General features: G+C 41.7%; 1 protein-coding gene across 1 annotated transcript in view; it reads left to right on the top strand.

The window, feature by feature from the left end:
• Positions 1 to 11195, top strand: part of Tnfsf8 (TNF superfamily member 8) — a 26885-nt gene extending 15690 nt beyond the window's left edge. The window contains exons 3-4 of the mRNA XM_031377650.1: positions 5796 to 5867; positions 8305 to 11195. Coding sequence (XP_031233510.1) covers positions 5796 to 5867; positions 8305 to 8699 — 467 coding nt within the window. The 3' untranslated portion in view covers positions 8700 to 11195. The remainder of the gene's footprint in view (positions 1 to 5795; positions 5868 to 8304) is intronic.
• Positions 11196 to 20494: the final 9299 nt, after the last annotated feature.

The following is a 20494-nucleotide window of genomic DNA, read 5'->3' as shown; positions in this document are numbered from 1 at the left end:
ACCCAGAGGTCCTTAATGTCCTGAGGAAATTTATACCCTCCAAAGTTAAAAGGAAGAAATGGGCATCAAAGAGGCAAAATGAAGTGGGCTATATGATAAAGAAATACTGAGCGTGAGAAAACTGAACAGCCAGGGAGACTAATTTCTCCCCAATATTTCACTGACCCAAACAGTCTATGACCATGTGCTGTATAGAAGCCACACCGATGGCAGAGATATGGCACAAAGGAGTGACAGCCTTCCTTGTTCTCACAACCCCTTACCCTCAGGAGAAGAAACACTGGCTGGCAGAGTCCCTCTCAGTCAGAGGGATGGGGCTGGATCTAGAATGCCCAAGTCTCCAGTTTGTTACTCCTGGTTTTCATTTTTCTTCTTCCCTTTTGCAGCATCATATGATGCTTTCCTGTGGGGATAAATTGCTTTTCAGCCAGTCACTTATTTCACTTGCCACAAGGAACCTATTTGTTCCTCCAATCAATCTGAACACACTCAATAAAACCTGCTCTTAAACCCCCTTTTACTCAAGGCAGAGATAACAGGAATCAGGAATCTCTCTGTTGAGGATACCCAGGAAGCAAGCTCTTCAAATGAAGTGGAATGGAGTCCTAGATAGGCTATCTAGCATTCTAAAGCCACAACATGTACTTTCCACACACCCCTAAAAGAATGAGGATTTAGAAGAAGATATGAGGTACAGATGAGAGGAAAGAACACAAAGAAGGTGAAAATGTTTTGATTTGATGCTAGAATTGCCAGATACAACCCCCAATCTCCAGTTCCAGAGGATATGCCAACTTGCCCACCATCCTAACACCTTAAGAGGTGGGAAGAAGGCGGGAAAAGGGAGAGAGAGAGGAAAGAGACGGAGAAGGGCATACAATACTAGACCTTAACTGGTTCTTTTTTATATTCTGTTCAAGCTCCAGACATATCTGTGGTCTTGAATCTCTGTCAGCCAGGTAGCCCAGGCCCCAGACCAGAGAAGGGGAGTCAACTATCTGGTATTGTTTTTGTGGTATACAATAGGCTCAGAGTTGTACACTATTCCATTTAATCCTCTTGCAAGCTGTTGAGGTGTTCATTATTTTCACTTTGAGGAAGAAAGAACAGCTCATAGAGTCTCACACACTTGTGCTAAACCATTGAACTGGTAAGTAGCCAGGGAGAGATTTAGACTCACAGGTGTCTCAACCAAAACCTAACATTTTGAGAGTGTTTCTGTGCTTCCACATTGCAAATAAGCTGTGGCACTGTAAAGGCTATTTAGAATGTTAGAAGAATTTTAAGATGTTTCTTAAACACCCCCTCCAACATTGTCAGGTCCATCAGCCTTTACTGTGCATTAACTGCAATGAAGTGCCATAGAGCCAGATGTGTTTACCTTCCATACCACAACAGGTCAGCACTTGGGCTTCCAGCTCCCAAAAGTCTTCACAGTATTGCTGTGAGTCCTAATTTCATGTTAACGCATTTTTATTCATTGCTTCCTCTGTGTTCCACACTAAGCATGCTCTCTCTCAGGGATCTTTTTCAAGGACTGTTGTGAATCCAGAGTTCCCTTTTTACATATGACTTGAGATTTCTGTCTATATCATAAATACTCTTGGCCTGGTAGCATCAAAGAAATGGTTATATGTGAAGGAATGTCTTGTGAAAGTGACCCTTTGCACCATGCCCACCAGGTTAAGGGTTCACATTGATCCCAATTGCTGCTGGGAATGAAGATTCCTCTAGATGTCGCTGTTGGGACTTTCCCTGAGTATTCTCCAGGGGAGAAGAAACTAAAACAGAGGGCTCTGTTTCTTCAAAGATGAAGGTATTTCCAAGAAGTCTTCATCCTCCCCTCCTTCAAATAAAAATCAGAGAGCCTCAAAGAATTGTGTAGAGAAGTGAGAAAGTCTACTCTCACAGAAAATACAGTGTTTCATTTTAATGAGCTTCTCATTATCCAATCCTCTCTGTATGGCATCAAAGAGCTATGCCAAGATAACAAGAAAAAAAGACAAGAGAAGAGACCTCACATTTTCAGAATCATGGCTAGCCATGTGCTGTACCAGTTACTTGACATCTGTAAACTTGATGTATGTCGCATTAGCTACACATCTGTGTTGATTGTTACTGTGCTTACTTCACTGAAATTCTGGGAGAGGAAATGACGGAACCAGCACATTCACTAGAACCACATGCTCTCTGAGAAGCGCCATCTGCCTGGTCCTTATAGCAGAGGTTCTGAAGAAGTTGACTAGGATTTAGGTCACAAAATCATCTGACTCGAAAGCCCAATTTCCCCGACCTCTGACTTGACCCTGGCATTCTCCCAGAATCAGGGATCAGCAAGGCTCACTGGAGCTTCTTTCCCAGCAATGCACCCCCCACCCCAGCTGTGTCCTAAGGCTTCAGTTTTGAGTGTGTAAAATGGCTACAGACTCATTTCTCCTCCATTTAACCTTCACTGCTCTAGAATGATCTAGAAAGGCATGTCTACATTACAGTCAACAATGTTCTCCATCTAAATAGGAACACTAAAATCTGAAAGAGAATATTCCAGAATTCCATCATCCAAACATCAACATAGCCTCCATCTCCAGAGAGTTTTCATATTCCATCTCTCAGAATAAGCCCCTCCAGACTCAGTCACTGAAGAGACAGAGAGCAGAGATACAGTCTAGATGCTCAGTCCACAAATCTCTGGAGCCACGGCAGGATTCCTACTGCCTGGGGTACCTACACAAGTCTTCATATCCACTATTGACTATCTTATCATGGGTTCACAAGCTGATGAGACTTGAGCTGCATGACTGGTAGCCCACACAATATTGTCTAGGTCTTAGCAAGATCTCGGTGACTTTCAAAGAGGCCAACCCACTCCTTGAACATCACTGACCTCCCAAATATTCAAGCTCCCATCTCTGGCTTGGGTTATAACTTGGGTGTCTTTTGCGTAGACATGCAGACATATTTCTGCCCCAGAAACCATGTGGGGAAAAGGAGGTCAGAGTGGTGTCAGTTGTTAGCTGAATCCTTTTTAAGCCTTCAGAAGCCACTGAGATTCTTGGTGTGTGAACCCCACCAAGCATCCTTCACTCTTCTTTTGCTAGCACCTCCAAATGTGAAGTAACAAAGATAGTACCTTCCTCCGGGGTCTTCTCCAAGCTCTACAGTGTCATTCTCTAAATAACCAGCCCCCCCTTGAACCAGCTCCAACAGTGTCATTCTTAGAAGGAGAAGCCTGTGCTGCTTCTTTAGCATGAAACCATCTAATCAATTCTTTAAGAAAAACTAAAGTATGCCTGCCATTTGACTTCAGGAAATGTGAATGCTTCAAAATAAGATAGACTTTTTCCATTATTGGGTTTCTCAGAATTGCAGCTGAGGTCACCCCACTGTACACATGAAGACCAAAGGGGAAAAACAGAAGAAAAAACGCCTGCATGTGTGAGAGACAAGCCTGGGCTTGTACTTCTGCCACCATTTGTTTGTAGATCAGCTCTTGCAGATGTCATCACAAGCCACCTGATACAGAGAGGCCTTGGGACCAGAGAGATAGAACCTGTCTTTGATGTGATATCCTGGCTTTGGTCCAGGGCATGAATTCTACTTTCCCACCTAACTTAGAATCTGTGAGAGTAAGGCCAATGTTCTTCCTTCTGGGGAGTCGGAGGAAGCAAACAAAGCACCCCTTCTCACTACATTGATGCCCTTAGCACTTGTCTGGCCAGAGCTACAGATGGAAATAAGAGAGATGGACTAGTTGACTCCATTGGGCAAATTCATCTTCTTGGCTGATCAGTAGGAGAGACTAAACAGTAGTCTCTGCCAGGATGTGTTTCAAAGGACAACTGGTTTGATAGAGGTAGGGCATTCCACATGGCAGGAACCAGAGATTGCAAGTGGAAGCATATCCATGATGTTTGCCGAAGGTCTCATGTTGGGCTGTTATTGTTTGGCCATTCCTTCAGTCTCTGCTCTATCTTTGTACCCCAATTAAACTTTTAAAACCTAGAGTTTCTAATATACATAACAGAGATAATTATAACCTGTCTCCCATGGCATGGTTGTAAAAATTAAATCTTTTGTGGGATGGTTGTAAAAAATGCAAAAATGAAAACATGATTATAGCATGCTCAGAAAAATATCACAAAAATAGTCAACATTAGTTATAATGGTGGTAGTGGTGGTGACATGGATTACTATTAAGACACAGAATAAAATAAGATGAGGGAAGGTATGGGCTAATACTAGAGAGATTGGGAGGAGTCAAAGCCCATGGGTGCTGTAGGGAACATAAATTAGAAAATGATTCCCAGCAAAGAGAGTCAGTCTGATTTGCATCTCTCTGGTTTCTTCTGGTTGATGTTCTACAGTCTCAAAGATGAGAGTGGACAGCAGTCACAATACCTTAGACTATTGCACTTTGGGATCAGATGTCTGATCATATACACCCCATGAGTATGTGCAGGGCAGCAGCAAGCCTCACAAGAACACTGCTTAGATGATAATTATGGGATAAGAGCTAGAGAGTAGAAGCTGGCCTTCGGCCTTTGATGGGCCAGAAGCCCTTTATCAGTAAAGAGCAGCATGAGATGAATACTGCCCCTACTTCTTCTAGGGCTTTCTCTAGCAGTGAGCTTGCTCAGACAGCAGAGGGAACCCTTCACTCAGCTTTTAGCCATTCTTGGGGCCCCAGGGGCTTTCTTGAATCTGAGAAATGGGATAAAGAAAGTAACTGGGAGCTCAGGACATACTATTCAGAGACAGTAAGTAAGCTCAGCAGGGCATGGCTCCTATAGTATGAGCTTAAAGCTGTTAGTTTCTGAAGGATGGACTGAGTGGTCATCTCTGGTGATATCATCAAAATATATCAACGTCAGGTTGGAGAGTTTCCTGTTCTCCAGATAGGGGAACCAAGGCCCAAAGAAGAGGAGATTTGCTCCAAATATATTGAATTTGTGAGTCACTGCAGGAAATGTATAATTTGGTTCTTTGCATACAAAATAGCTTGTTATAATAAGAAAGAGTGATCATCTTCAGTGATGATATTAAAAATATTTTTATTTCTCTAATGCTATAATGACACAAATAGTGTGTTTGTCTCTATTAAAGAAGCTCCAGATGGGAGGCTTCCTGCTAAGATGTCATTAATGTCTTGTCCTCTTAAAATTGAATGGGTTGTTTTTATCTTTGCTGTCTAGATGGGGCAGATGTAGAGAATCCTCACATTTCCACATGCTCACTAAACCCTGAGTATGTCCTTGAGTGTCTTCAGACATAAAAGTTGGCCCTGTGTTACTCTGAGAACCAGATTAGCTGATCCTGATAAAAACAGAGTCTAGTGTCTGCCAAGCAGAAGATGGTGGGTAGCAGAACCTGCATTAGCGTTGCTGCTGGAGAGACTGGTGTTCAGGCTGAAGGACATGGGACGCTCAATCTCATTTGACCTATTGGTGGTGTTCAATAAAACCTTTCATGAGAACTATCTAGAAGGGTGCCCAGCACTAGATCATATTTGTTTAACTTGTATAGTATTCTGTAACAGTCCAAGTGGAAGTAAACTTTAAAACTGTGAAAATCCTAGACTATTTAACAGCAAAATGAAAACAAGTTTAGGGGATTGTTGTTGTCAGTGGTGTGTGTGTGTGTGTGTGTGTGTGTGTGTGTGTGTGTGTGTGTGTTTAATTTAACCTCACAAACAGAGACAAACTAGTAAATTTCATCTCAGCAGGTCACAGAAAAAGATGTGGTTGTTTACAGTCCCCAGAGAAGCAAAAGACAACTCATATTTGATCTTGTTTTAGGAAATTGCTCAGAGGATCTCTTCTGTACCCTGAAAAGGACTCCATTCAAGAAGTCGTGGGCCTACCTCCAAGGTCAGTAGCCAAAGCTAGAGAATTACAGCTTACTAAAGTTGATGTCCTATGCCAACTTCTAATCCAGAGGTCCCAGCTAGAGTCCTCTAGCTGAAAGTGACATGCAAATGTGTTCTTAGCCTACAGCATACTTTTTATAAATTGAATTTCAATGTCTTGGAGGAAGAAGATAAGAGTATTTTTCCCCAAAGCTACAAGGCTCTCCTCTCAGCCCCCATTTGATAGGGGAAAAAAGAGTTTGGTTAAAAATGGCACACTTAAAAAAATAAAAACCATGACTTTTGAGAGAGCTACATTAGGGACCGTATTGGAAGCAGCCATGGACAGATGGACAGGTGTTCAAAAGCTCCCTCAGCAGATGGGAAACACACCATTCACTCCTTTAGGTTTCCTATCTGTCCTTTGAAGACACTTTTGTCCCTTGACTGCATCATGTCCTCTTTACTCTACTACCCCCAGCTACCATGTACAGACTTCCTAGTTTGGGCCAAATGCAATCTTTTCCCTAATGCAAAGAAAGATCAGCTCCATCTCTACCTCTGTGAAGTTATTCACAGGGGAACTACAAAATTGCCTGGTCCCCAGATTGACAGCTTAATGAGCTCCTTGGCACGGGGCCTGTTTGCATATTGCAGTGTGCTTCAGGTAAGAGTCTTTTGTAAATGAAACAGTAAGAGGCACTTAGAACTTGGAAGAATGAGCCATGGAAGAGATGGCCAAGATTCTCCGAATAGTCATTTTGCTCATTTAAAAAGAAAAAAATCCCATTTTGCAGTTATATTAGTTCTTGCCTTTCAATTGAATTACAACAAGGATTGAAGAGAAAGCATTGAATCAATTAAAACCAGCATGGCAGCTCCCAATTCTGAAAGCACCTTTACCAATCAGTGCTAACTTTCATTTGTTAGGACTCCCAGACTCGGCTTTCACACAAACATTTTTGGTTAGAAGCTGTAATTCTCTGCTTTTCTATAATCCTACATGCTGGGCCCCTCACTGTGCAGATGAGGGGCCCATGCAAGAACGTTTGATTGCCCTTTAAAGAAAGGAGACATTCAAAACTTCAGATCATGTTAAAGGGTGTATCTTATTTTTTATAAGCACATATTTAATTGCCATGATAATAAGTTTCATTGTTGAAATTTTTAAGGATGAACATAACATACTTTTCTATTATCTTAAATACAAAAATTAATAGAGATTCTCCTGAAAATCTCAATACTGAAATTGAACAGTATTGAATATCACAGCTCTGACACAATCTGCAATGCCTATCAAAACATTAAATAAACGATTTGTTAATCGTTCATTAACAAATAACACAATAGCATAGACATTGTGCAAAATACAGCCTAGGTGGGTGTGATCTAAAAAAGCAAGGAGCTAGGGAAATGGGGTAGGCAGTCAAGTGATTGGCTTTTAAGCATGAGACACAGAGCTGGGGTACTGGAACCTGCTTTTTAAAAGCCAAACATGGTCCTTCATGCTTGCAATTCCAGTACTGCTAAGGCAAAAGTAAGTAGATCCCTGGAGCACATTGACTGACCAGCTTAGCCTACTGGGCAAGATTCTGGACGGTGAAAATCCCTGGATGAAGAACACATGTTATGGAGTTGGAGAGATGGCTCAGCAGTAAAGGGTGCTTTCTCTTCCAGAAGACCCAAATGTGTTTCCCAGCATTCACATCAAGTGTCTCAAAACAGCCTATAGTTCCATCTCCAGGGTATCTGATGCCCTCTTTTGGCCTGTGTAGGCACACATGTGCGCACACATTCCCACGAACACACACACACACACACACACACACACACACACACACTGGATATACTCAGAGACAAATATACATACACATAAATAAAAATAAACCCTTATTTAAAAAAAAAACAGAAACGAGGTAGATGCCAAAGCAGTACTGTGCATACTAGTACTGTGTAAAGGCTGATACTCAAAGCTGTCTTCAGGGTTAAATATGCACATGTACACAGACAGGTACATCTACACCTGCACCTGCACACATGCCTAGGTCTAACACAAATACATATATACATAGACACATACATGCTGAAAAAAAAGGTTAAAAAAATTAACAAGTATCAAAGGATATGAAATAATAATTAAAAGAAAGTCATCTCTAGGAGCTGCCTTCCATTAGAAAACTCCCCTGTAAAGTCTTTTGTTTTCCAATGCAGTGTTGTATGTGATCCAACCTTGTAGTTTGAACATTAAACAAAAGAAAGGCAGATGATTTTCTTCCCATAACTTCCTAAGTAGAGAAAAATAAGCTATAAAAGAATCTCCTAGGAAGAGTACTTCAGAAGATGTTTAAATATCTGGGATGGCAGGCTCCCTTCTAGAAAACAGAGATCCTGAGTGGGAACCTTGAAAAAGAGGTTTCCAACAGGTAACTAACCTGTGAGTAATAATTCTATCTTTCCAGTGTCAAAGCATCTCAACAATTCCAAGATATCATGGAACGAAGATGGCACCATCCACGGACTCGTGTACCAGGATGGGAACCTGGTAGTCCAACTCCCTGGCTGGTACTTCATCATTTGCCAACTGCAGTTCCTCGTGCAGTGCTCAAATCATTCCGTGGACCTGACATTGCAGCTTCTCATCAATTCCAAGATCAAAAAACAGACACTGGTAACAGTGTGTGAGTCTGGAGTTCAAAGCAAGAACATCTACCAGAATCTCTCTCAGTTCTTGCTGCATTACTTACAGGTCAACTCTACCATATCAGTCAGGGTGGATAATTTCCAGTATGTGGATACAAACACTTTCCCTCTCGAAAATGTGCTATCCATCTTCTTATACAGTAGCTCAGACTGAATAGTTGCTCTTAACCTTTATGAAAAGGCTGTCTACTGTACAGAACTTCATCTGTCCAAACATGGGCAAAAGAAAATATTAGGACAACTCAAACTAAGCTTGTGAATTAGTGTACTTCTCTGTCTGTCCTTTGGAAAGATACAAACCCAGGGATTAGAAAGTGAAGTCTCCTTCAGATGCACAGTCAGGAAAGAGTGTGCTGTGTGGACAGAGACCAACTTGGGCACAAGGAGGGGTTGAGCTGTCCCAGTATAACCACTAATTCACTGACCTTGAGCCATTTTTTCTCCCCCTGGAACTTGGGGTCCGAATCTGGAAAAGTAGGAGATGGGATTTACATTTCCCCAACATTTTCTTCAACTCAGAAGATGAGATGGTTGAGCTGAGTTTCCCACACAGATGAAGGCCTCCCATGGCATGAGGAAACTGATGATACCAGAAATGTCTGTCTGATTGTCATCTCAGAAAATCATAAGGACTTCCATGGTGCCTTGTTGAATGATACTCTAACGTCTTGTAATGGGCAAGATGATTCTGTCTCTCACCTAGGGGAGTAGCTGTCGCCATCTCCTGAGATGTACATGGAGACATTTGCTGCCTCAAATTCCAATCTGTGTGCAGTTTTTAAGTACTCCTCCCAAAGTTGTTGACAATGAGAACTTTGAAAATGGGAAGAACTTCAGGACAGCAAACATTAACAGTTTCTCCTGACCATAGAGGCCACAAAGCTCTCCTAGACTCATCAAGCTAGAGGTTTCTACAGCATAGTGGGAGACAAACTTTTGACAAATAGTTTGAGTTTATGTGTGGACCCCTGAGAGTTATACTTCAGTGAAGAAAGCAAGTCCTGCCAGTGCTGTGTGAGAGGATGGAGTAAAACAGGAGCTTTTCTGAAGGAAAAGAGAAGAACAAAGTTCCAGAACAAAAGCTAGAGAATATTTAAAAGGAAAAGAAGAAAACACAGCTTTTCTGATATGAGAGGAACCCAGAAAAACAAAACTCAAAAAGAAGAGTGGATCTGCCAATCTCCTCTTAGGTCTTCTCCTCTCTAGTTATTGGAAAAGTAGTTGCATGGCACAGGTCAGGTTCTGGTGTGTGGTCGAATAGAATCAGATGTAGAGAACACCATGCAGAGAATAAGGAGACCTGTTAAATTTGTGTTGTACTCAAATGAGGAACAACTAATCAACACATGCATTCTAGAAAAGGCACATGTAACCTATGTGGGAACTAAGCAAATGTTCTCCCCTTTCAGATTCTAAGTTAAGAAAGACTCCATGTCATTTTTCATAGACTGTCCTCTAGGCAGAAGTACCTGACTTTTGTACTATGGTTTAATCTTTTCCTAATAACTGTCTCTGTCAAGCTGGGCTCAGAAAGCCAACCACTGAAGATGGGGAGGGCACTTCATTTAAAATAGTGAAAAGTAGCAAAAATGAAAACAAATACAGACAATAATTATTACTATGTCAACTAGAATGTACATAGGAAGTGGATAGTCCAGGAGTTTAAAACTAAATAATGATACTTTTGAGGGTTAGCCAGCCTCCAGTGGGACTTTCTAGTATATCTGTAATAATTATATTTTTCATTGATGAGACAGAGTACCAGGTAGATACAACTGAAGAAAAAGATCTATTTGGGCTCACACTTTAAGAAAAGATACAGTCCATGATGGCCAAAAGGCAGTAGGAATATGGGGGGATGGTCATGTTGGGTCTGCAGTCATGAAGTACAGAGAGCTAGATGCTGGTATTCATCTCTCTTCCCCCTTTTCTCTATTTATTCAGTCTGAGATTCTAGTCAATATGATAGTGCTGCCTAACTTCAGGATGGGTCTACAATCCTTGGTTGAATCTCTCTAGAGACACTATCACAGAAACAGCCAGGCACGTGTCTCCTAGTAGATTGAAAATCCTGTCAACTTGACAGTGAAGATAATTATCACCACATATATGTAATTAAGCAGATCAGTTTTCTGAACAGATGCTGAGGCTACCTAAGACTCATGTTTGCTTAGCAAAAATTCAGTAGATTTGCACACTATGCCTTCATGAACTTGAAGAAAATTGTAAAAAGTTTATGTATAAGTTGAAGAAATGTTCCACCTCTGGAGTGAGGTCAGTTAGCCCTGGTGAGGTTTCCATTGTTTAGATATCAGGGAATGCCAATTCCTATCCAGTCCTCAAGGACTTGTATCCAGCCCTGACTCCAGCTCTGCTGTTTCTCATCAGGCTTCCTTGGATACCCCACAGCCAAAAGCTTCAGGACACAACTCTCCAGGCCACACTGAAGCAGCCCCAGCTTCCAGGGAATCCTCAGCCTTCCTCTGTGTATCCCAGCCATTTCTTCTCCATCTTCTGTGGACTTGGCCATAACTGAGTCACAGAAGCGGGATAGAGCTATAACTTTATGACCCTCAGAACCAAAGGAGTTTATTATCAAGCCCATACTATTTTTAGATTAAAAATAATAAAGCTTATTGTTTAATTTGAACCTACACACACACACACACACACACACACACACACACACATATATATATATGGACATGTATGTGGGTATGTATATTTTTCCAGTCATGTTTTACATATCATCTGCTTAGCCTAGTTCAGGGGAGGAAGCTTGACTCTTGCTTTGGGAATTGCAAAGCTTGTATATGTTAATATTTATTTTTAATGAAGAAGTAAAAATAATATTTTTCCTAGGCTTCATCAGCTTATTTAATTATTATTAATATTTTTTCAGATTTCCATCTGCTTCAACTTTTTTTTAAATGGAGATAGAGCTTAACCATATTCTTCCATACCCCACTCCCTCTCCGAGGAGTCATAACTGCTGTCTGGAAATCTGCGACTGCCTTTCATTTACATAAATTTACATTTGTTTTCTAATAAGAATATATAGAACAATTTTGTGTGCTTTTTATTTTTTTAATAAAAGATATACTTTATATAATATTTTGTGACTTGCAATGTTTTATGCAATACTAAAGTTTTGAGGTTTACCCAGACCAGAAAATAAAAAACTTCAATCTAGTTCATTCACTTAAACATTTTTTGTTGTTTTAATATATCTCTGCCCTTTCTCATAAAGACAAACATTTGATTCACTTCCAAGGTTTCACTATTTATTTCACCCATTGATGAAGGAGAGTTTTTTTTTTTTTATGGAGCTCTCACCTCACACTATCAGTTCTCTATACAAGGGAAAACAGTGGTTCCCCATAGCTTCTGGCTTCATCGTGGCCAATGAGGGCTGGGACATCCAGTGGTCACATTTGACGATGGAAGCTTAGTCCTGGTAATCTGAAATGTCTTTCTATCTCTTGTGAGAACCGCTCTTCTCTCTACACCCACTCAACACCCCTGTCCTGAGATTTAAAGTACAACAAGCCTCATGGTAGGTCCCAGTGTATGACCAATCATGGTGAGTGAACTTGCACCATGCCCTTCCAAGGATCTTTTCTAGATTTGGTTCTTTTTTTTTCCGGAGAGTAATTGAAAAATATCAGCGCGCCCAAGGACAAAGAGAAGATCCAGAGAGGGTTTCTTGTCCCAAGATCAAATGTCCAGATTCCTTGTGTCTGGTTCAGGGTGCTTTTTGCCCCCATCTTCCCTAGTATCTCATGGTGTGGCCATCCACTTTTGCAGATTTAAGTGACAGTTTTCTCTCAATTCCTGTAAAAATGCATCCCTAGCTTGTTTTTAGTTTTAAATTCAGCCATCTGGCTGGGCAGTGATGGTGCACGCCTTTAATCCCAGCACTTGGGAGGCAGAGGCAGGTAGATTTCTGAGTTTGAGGCCAGCCTGGTCTACAGAGTGAGTTCCAGGACAGCCAGGGCTACACAGAGAAACCCTGTCTCAAAACAAAACAAAACAAAACAAAACAAAAAGAAAAAAGAAAAAAAAAAGGAAAAAAATCAGCCATCTGCCTTCAGTAGCCACTGGACTCTAACCATGGCTCTCCCCTAAGACTTTATAATGAAGACGACATGTACCAGCCAGTGCAGTGTTTTTTCCAGAATTGCAGGAGAAATATTTCACATTGCCAGCAAGGAGCAAGCTAAAACCAAATCAAACAAAACATGTACTTACCATCTTGACTATATGATACTCTCATTAGTTATATACTATATATTGTAAACCTCTATCTTAGTATGCAATGAAGATACTGCAAAGCTAAAATATACTTCCTTTACCCTGGTCACTAGGACTCCAGTGCTGTTGAGTCTGAGATGAGCAGGACTTGGGAATATTTGTCCGCTCAGCCAGCAAGCACAACCGTGAAAAGGCATTTGGTTTCACTCTGCAGCTGTATTGGCACACATTTCAGTGTTCAGTTGCTAACTTAATACATCATGGGGAGGCTAGAAAGAGTGGGAGAGCATCATTCTGGCAATGTAATATTGCCCACGGCAATGGGGCAGCCTCCTAATTGCATTGGTTTCCTCTTTATGATAGCAGTGTTGTAGTTCTAGAAAGGCCAGACTCCTGGTGGCCTAATTATTGAAAGGATGACTGCTACTGGGACATCTCACTGTGGGTAGAAGTTGCCCATAAAGGCTCAATCTGTTTTGTCAGGCCTTTTTAAAGCACTGTGATCAATCTCTAGTTGGTCTCAGTAACATGCTAAAATGAAGTCTATCTCCTCTCATGGATTCCTATCAGACACAGTCTCAATATGGTAGACTGGCTGTGCTTAGATGTTGTCCTCATGCTGGCAGTCTTTCATGATCCTTCGTATTCCCTACCTTGACTATTCTTCCAGAATCTAATTCCATCCGCTATCAGCTCACTCACACTATTCAAAATCCTTCACAACTCACATCCCTGGCAGTCTCTCTCCTCACAAACTACCTCCTGACAGCATTAATGATTGAGAGTAGAAGCAGTCATTTATCAAGCTCTTACATGTCTGGCATTTTTCATATACTCTTTTGTTTCATCCACAAATCAGCCTTAGAAGATAAATATCATTAGACTTATGCTCCCACTAATGACACAGAGAGTCCAGGCCTTGGAATAGCCTAGCCAGCATCTTACAGGCAGTAGATGGTAAAGTTTAACTAGGGAACTACACAGTCTCCCTACTTTATGCTAACCCTCCTTCTGCTGCCTTTACTCAAATCACCTCTGACTCCTTCCCATTCCTGCAGCCTTCCATATTTTCCCTGTCATCAGGCATCTGATTTCTTCATTCCCATGGAAAGCTTATTCCACATTTTTCTTCCCATGGCTCTGTTTTCCATTTCCATGTTTCCTCCAGATAGGAGTCTTCTGGATCTTCTGGTGCCTTCCCAATCCTCAGTGACACACTTTTCACTGGAGCCTTTGGTTCTCTCAATGGACATCTCCACTGACATCCAAATCCCAGAAGGCAGGACTTATTCAGCACACTTCCTGAGATATGTTTGATTATTTATTGAATATTTTATAAATGAATTTTTAAGAAAGCCATTTAAAGCCCAAGTACATCTCATGGAAAGAACATTGTCTAAGACATCTGGTTACCACCTCAACAGTTAAAAATAAGCCCAAAATACAGAAATGTGGCCTGAATGTGATAGTTGTCTTACAAATAATTTTTAGTACTCAAGAGGACATCTACCATTAGGCATCCTATTAGGCATCTATTAAATAAAGATGACATGTGCAGAAGACAAAATTCACCAGTGCTCTCTGGGAATTTAAAGGGGAAAAGGCCAGTCTCCTTTGCCTTTACTGAATAAGTCTCATAAGCAAACCATACTATGTATTCTGTACAATAATGCATGCCCTCTCTTTTTACTCTGCTATTTCTATTATATTGATTTTAGAAATAATTAGTGAGGATACTAACCATAGAGAGTTTATATTAACTTTTGGTACTTCAGACTCAAATGAAAGGTGGTGGTAGTGGTGGCAGTTGTTGTTATTGTTGTTGTTATTGTTGTTGTTATCATTTGTAATCCTAAAATCCCAGGCTACGTAAAAGAGCAGTTAAATTATAATCTCTGAGGTTAGAATCTAAGCATCAGGATTATTTTAAGTTCTGAAACTTTAAACTAAGTTTAAGAGTTAATAATGGTTTTGGAGGGTGACTGTCAGAAGATTTAAGGAGTGGATTAACCAAGACTAAGAATTACAACAAAGTTTATGGAGATCTGCTCCATATTTGTAAGACAATTACAAAATATATTTTTAAACGATATTAAAGAGGTGGGAAATTCTGCTCCCAGAAGACATGAGTTATTAAATAAAAATCTCAGGGCCAGGCATAGGATATTTCTCTATGAGCTATTGGTCAGGAGGGCCCCAAAGGTCTCTAAAATAATGCAGTCTATTGTCTAGTCTTCCATCATAACTAGATGCCTTAATGAAGACACCACACACTTTGGCTGCAGAAAATTCAATCTCAAATTAACCAGGAAACTCCCTCTACGATGGCTAGCTTTCACAGGGCCAAAAGATACCACACTTGCCACCGGAAGAGAAAGAACATCAGTGATATTCCCTGACAATGGGTCCTGTAAGCTACAATACCACTTCCAGCTAAGATGTCCACTGATGGGATGAGTTATGGGGATAACAAACTGTTTTCTGATTGAATTTGGGTTCTGTTCCACAGGATGGAACTCATGTTGGATGTTGTAAACATAGCCAAAAATGCATGGCTGGGGAGATCATTGTCCCTAGGGAGGATCATACTATTGTTATTTTGCTGAAACAAAATACTTTGGTCAGCTTATCAAACTGCCTTTTAAGTATTTATGTTTATGCCCAAAGATCTATACTACACTCAACACTGGTCAGAAAAAAATTCCTTTCGTGATGGGCAGCAATCATTACTGGTCTGAAAATAGGTGATTATGAGTGTTTAACCATAAATGAGAGCACTACAAACTCTCCCCAGTACCTAGCAAAAAGGGGGACAGAAAAAAAACATAAGAGCCAAAGGACAGGGAGAAATGCTGTAAAATGCTAGCTTCTGGATATGACATGGCTGTTGTGCTTATGACCTCAGTAACTGGGGTTACCTGCACAAGACCTTCACAAGATCAAGCCAGTTAAAAGTCTGATGTGGATGGAGGAGGGACTCACTAATCCTTACTTCTAGCTGAGGAGCTATTGTCAGTTGATGGGGAAAGAAGAGTCATTTTTCTTTGAGGACATAGCCACTAAATGTTATCCAATGTTCCAGTATATAGTCTCATGCCCATGTACAGTTGGGTGGCACTAATTGGACCCAGTGAGATATTGTTATGCCCGGGCCTCTCGGGTGCCCCAGAAGAACTATAAAAATTGCCAACTCACTGTAATACAACTAAAGAGCCTTTATTTGAGTCAGAACAGGATCACAAACCTTGCCCACTAGGGCAACAGCTTAGGAGTGCAATGCTCTCCTAGGGTCTGGGAGATTTTATGCATAAGCAGGGATCCTTGGGCTTTAGGGTTACATGCTGGGAAGGTGACAAGGAAAGCCATTCCTCAAACTCTATACTGTTTGTTCAGAAAGTGGGGTGGAATCATGCAGCTGGGAGAGGGACTCCTCTTATCTGGGTGCTATCAGGAACTAGTGTGTTTTTACAACTGGCCACAGCTGTCTGGGAACACTTAATTGCCCTTCTCTTGTGGCCAAAATGTGGGGCACTTATCTTTTCAAGGATTCTTGGTTCGTTTTTTCTCAAGGACAGAAGCCATCTGCACTGGGGAAGTGCTAGTTATCTATCAGGGAGGATCCCAGCCTCAGCAGTGGCTTTACAGATCCTGGGATATGTATTCCCAAAGCCTGCATCTGCAGCTCCCCGGGGGAGGGCACCATTAGGGAGTGCTACCATGAAAAGGGGGGTGGCAATATTCTGGTTCCAGGTTGGGCTCTCTCTGCTTACCCCCTTCGATTTCTGCTGGGAAAAGCGGGGAGGGAAGTGGAGCTCTGCACAGGCAGCAGGAAAGTGCAGAGGCAGGCAGGCTTCCTGTGTCTCTTCACCACAGTCAAAGTGCTTGGGACTCTACTTTCTCTCTCTAGTTTGGTGAGATGATGATTAAGGCAATCATTATTTTTTTTAAAACATAAAATAACTCTTGACATCATTTAAAGAATCAGATGGTATCTTCCTGGGAACCACCCTGACTTATGAAATCACTTTGACTTAGATAAAAAGTCAAAATGTGTCCTTATTCAGTGTGGTTAGGGGAGGGGTTCATGAGGCTCTGCCCCTAGCTGTGGGGCTATTGGCAATTGATAACTGAGGGGTGCCTCTTTCTTTTGTAGGTGCAGGTACTGGACCCACACACATGCACAGATTGCCCAATGCACATGCAGGAAACCCTAAATGAACTCAATGAACAGGAGATGAAGATAGAGAGAGCATGACACGAGCAAGATACATTTTATCTGAGTGTACAATTGACAAAGAACAAATAAAAATATTTTCAGATAAAAAATTTAAATGTGTGCTAAAATAAATGAATGAAACTTTTAAAGTTAATTGTTTAAATTTTCAACATTCAAATTATGTCCTGATGTTGACATCACCAGGCAACTTGTATAAAAAGGAGCTTCTCTTACAGAGATGGAACAGAATGTGGATTTTGTTAAAGAAATATCCCAAGGTACCATTCTATCTAGAGAACACTAGCTTCTCTAGTAGAGATAATGGCTTAGAATCCACTCTGACCTCCATTCCTCCTGCTCTATCTACCTTTGGGAAGCAGTGTATCCCTCCCCTTCCTGCATCTAGGCAAATGTGTCAGCCTAAACATTCGAACGCATCAGTGAATAAGCGTGATGCTTTCATTCATTGGAAATTATCATCAATTTTAAACTTTGCCTTTTTGCTCACTCTCTCCCTGGGACTCTTGAGAAAGAGCTGGGGACTGGGATAAGAATGTGCCCATTGTGGTGAAAGCTTTGGACACCATCCAGATGCCCCCGTGAGGGTTATCCTTTCCCTGTAGTAAAGAAAGGAGAGAAAACATGTAGGGGTGGCCCATGGGAAGGGACAGTCACTACAGCATCAGCATGCTGGAATGTGAGTCCTCATAAAAGAAATTGCTAACCTTCTGACCTTGGCAAGTCTCATGGATTCTTTGTTGCTCTGCTTTCAAATGAGAAGAATCCTTTCCAAACCCAGCAGGACAACATGCATACTAAGTTTAAAAAGTATGCAGCTGGGGGTATTCTATTGTGAATGCTTTCTCTGGAAGACCTTGGCTTGTGGACAGCAGAGAAGAAGATAATGACTCAATGCAGGTTTGAAAGAGATAAAGGTTCATTATGCATGCACAAAGGTGTTTCCTTCTGCATCAGGAGAAAACAGCCATTGGCCCAGCAAAGATCTCCCTGAAGCAGACACTCAAAGGGTGAGTCTATCTACAATCCCTACAAAATGGAGAACTCCTTGGGTAAAGCTCCCCCAGAGGCAGAACACCAAGGACCCTCTCCTTAAGTCTCTGGTGAGGCAGCCCCAGACACACTGCTGCAGATGAGCCCCTTGACCACATAGAAATGAAGCAGGAATTCATCTCAGAAGCAGCACAGACACAGGTGTCTGGCACAAACAGAACTCTGTAAATAGGATTTCACCATCAGTAGAATGAGGGAATGGCCAGCCTGAGTTATTGACTAATGTGTCTCAGGGCACACTAAACTGAAGGTCAGTCTTCCTTCCTCCAAGAGAACCATTCCATTCTCATGGCTAGGACCACAGATGACATAACTGTGGTGACCTTCTTACTCTGCCCTTTTCTGTCTCTCTGGCTTCCTTTTTATTAGCTGTCCACATACAGTCAGCAGGAGCTCTGTAGTAAACAGAAAACAAAAATGCCTAGCCTGTCCCAGGATGGACTAAGAGACGACCAGCAGCCAAACGCTGAAGGATACTCTCTGTCCCTGCTGCTGATGCATATTCACAAAGATACAGACCTCAACTATGATCTTTCCAGGTTCCTCTGATGTCATTCATGATGTACTGACTTAATCCGTTCTATAGCACGTCAGCAATCCTGCTTACGCTTGCTGAATCCAGGCAGCACACTGTATCTTCCAGACACTGTAGGCCATTTCACGCTCCCAATATTCACATGAAATTATTGGAGAAACAGAGGTTCAAAGAAATGAAAGAGCTTGTCCAAGCGTAAGCAGCTTCTTAGCTGAAGAGCCAGATGTAAACATTCACCATCTGGATGCTGAGAGTCTCATCTATCCCCACAGGGTGGTGAGCAGCCTGAGGGCCACTTGACTGTCTGCAAGCATCGTCCGTAGGATTTTTCCCCACCTCTATCCTTTCAGCTTAGTTAACTTGACCTCTTTCATAAAGTCCCAAATCAGATCTCATTTCTCAGGAGCCACTCTCAAGACTAAGTTACACCATGAGCCTTGATGGTCTCACCACCAGACTCATCCACTCTCTGCACTCTATGTGTTTGACCTTGTTCTCTGAGAAAAGCATCCAAATGCAGAATTCACTCCCTCCCATGTCTACAAAGTAAAATCATTGCTCCTTCTAGCTATTGCGGCCTGATCCCACTCCTGTTCACAATCTATTCTAGGTTCCAGAAAAGGACTTGCTCATTTGAGCCTCAGCAGAACCTTGAGTCTTGACTCTGGTTACTCCAGAAATGGGGTACCTGTTCTTTTTGTCACTAACACTGAAAAGTGTAATATTATGAATTTGATAATACCATTTACCCTAAGTCAAACCCAGGATGGCCAGAAATAGCTCACACCACCACCCACCCCCCATACAGAATTATTCAGATCTTTCTGTAATTCAGAGTCTTGGCACAATTTTTCTGGGTTCCAGAGAGGGGAAGAAGTTTGGCCACCCCCATCCCAAAGTGTATACTCATTTCCTGCCCAGGACAAACCACTTCCCTTCGTGGATGCCTGTATTTTGGTTAAAACCCCACCCCCACTTCCAGGCTGTCATCTTGTGCTATGAGCCCAACCTCACAATCACCCAGCACTCACTCCAATATTAGTACTTTTTCCAAATTTTATGTGATTCATCTGCATCTATCATCATTGTGATCCTAGGAAAGCTCTTGACACACAGTGGGTATTTGATGTATATTTCTTCAGTAAATGGAAGATGAAGCAAAGGCCATCTAAGATGCCCGCTTAGCACTTTTGGGTTTGCAAAACTATTATTTCAAAGGAACTAAGCAACACTGTCCATTGATAAAGACTGGGAGAGCCTCAGATTGATTTTTATTTTACTCAGTACTACACTGTATTGAGGAGTCAGCAAGAGGCAGCCTCTGCCAGTGGCTGACCATAAGGTGTTTCAAGAAGCATAACTCTGTCCTTCATCACTCAGAATCTATGCCTGGTTTTGTGGAGCTGTGGTGAGGGAAATGGCTATCCTAGAATGCAAGAGCTCCTATGTGCCCGAAAAGCTGACAGTTCAGCCCTTTAAAGAAAGCATTCTGCAGCCCCACCTGATATTGTTGGTGCCTTGTATATTTAGATATACACACACAGTGCACACTCACACACATTATAAATTTGCCCACAAAGAGAATCGTACTCTGTCACTACTCCCTGACCCCCTTGAGACCGCCTGCTGTGACAGAGACTGCATCCCAGTTTCTCACAATTATGTCTGCTAGGATTGGGGGAAATTCTTAGACCTTCTCTATGGATTTGATCATATTCACCCTCAAAATACAAAGGAATTTTTTTCTTCTTTATTTACATGTAAATTTCTCCATTCCTAGTTCCCCCTCCAAAAAACAAGGAAACAAACAACAAAAACAAACCCCTGTTGCCTCCCATTTCCCCATGCCTGCCACCCCGCCCTCTCCCACTTT

This window comes from Mastomys coucha, unplaced genomic scaffold (genome assembly GCF_008632895.1).
Source record: "Mastomys coucha isolate ucsf_1 unplaced genomic scaffold, UCSF_Mcou_1 pScaffold18, whole genome shotgun sequence".
Classification (NCBI taxonomy): domain Eukaryota; kingdom Metazoa; phylum Chordata; class Mammalia; order Rodentia; family Muridae; genus Mastomys; species Mastomys coucha.
Note: the sequence above shows the minus strand (reverse complement) of the source record. Positions and strands in the feature narration are given on the sequence as shown.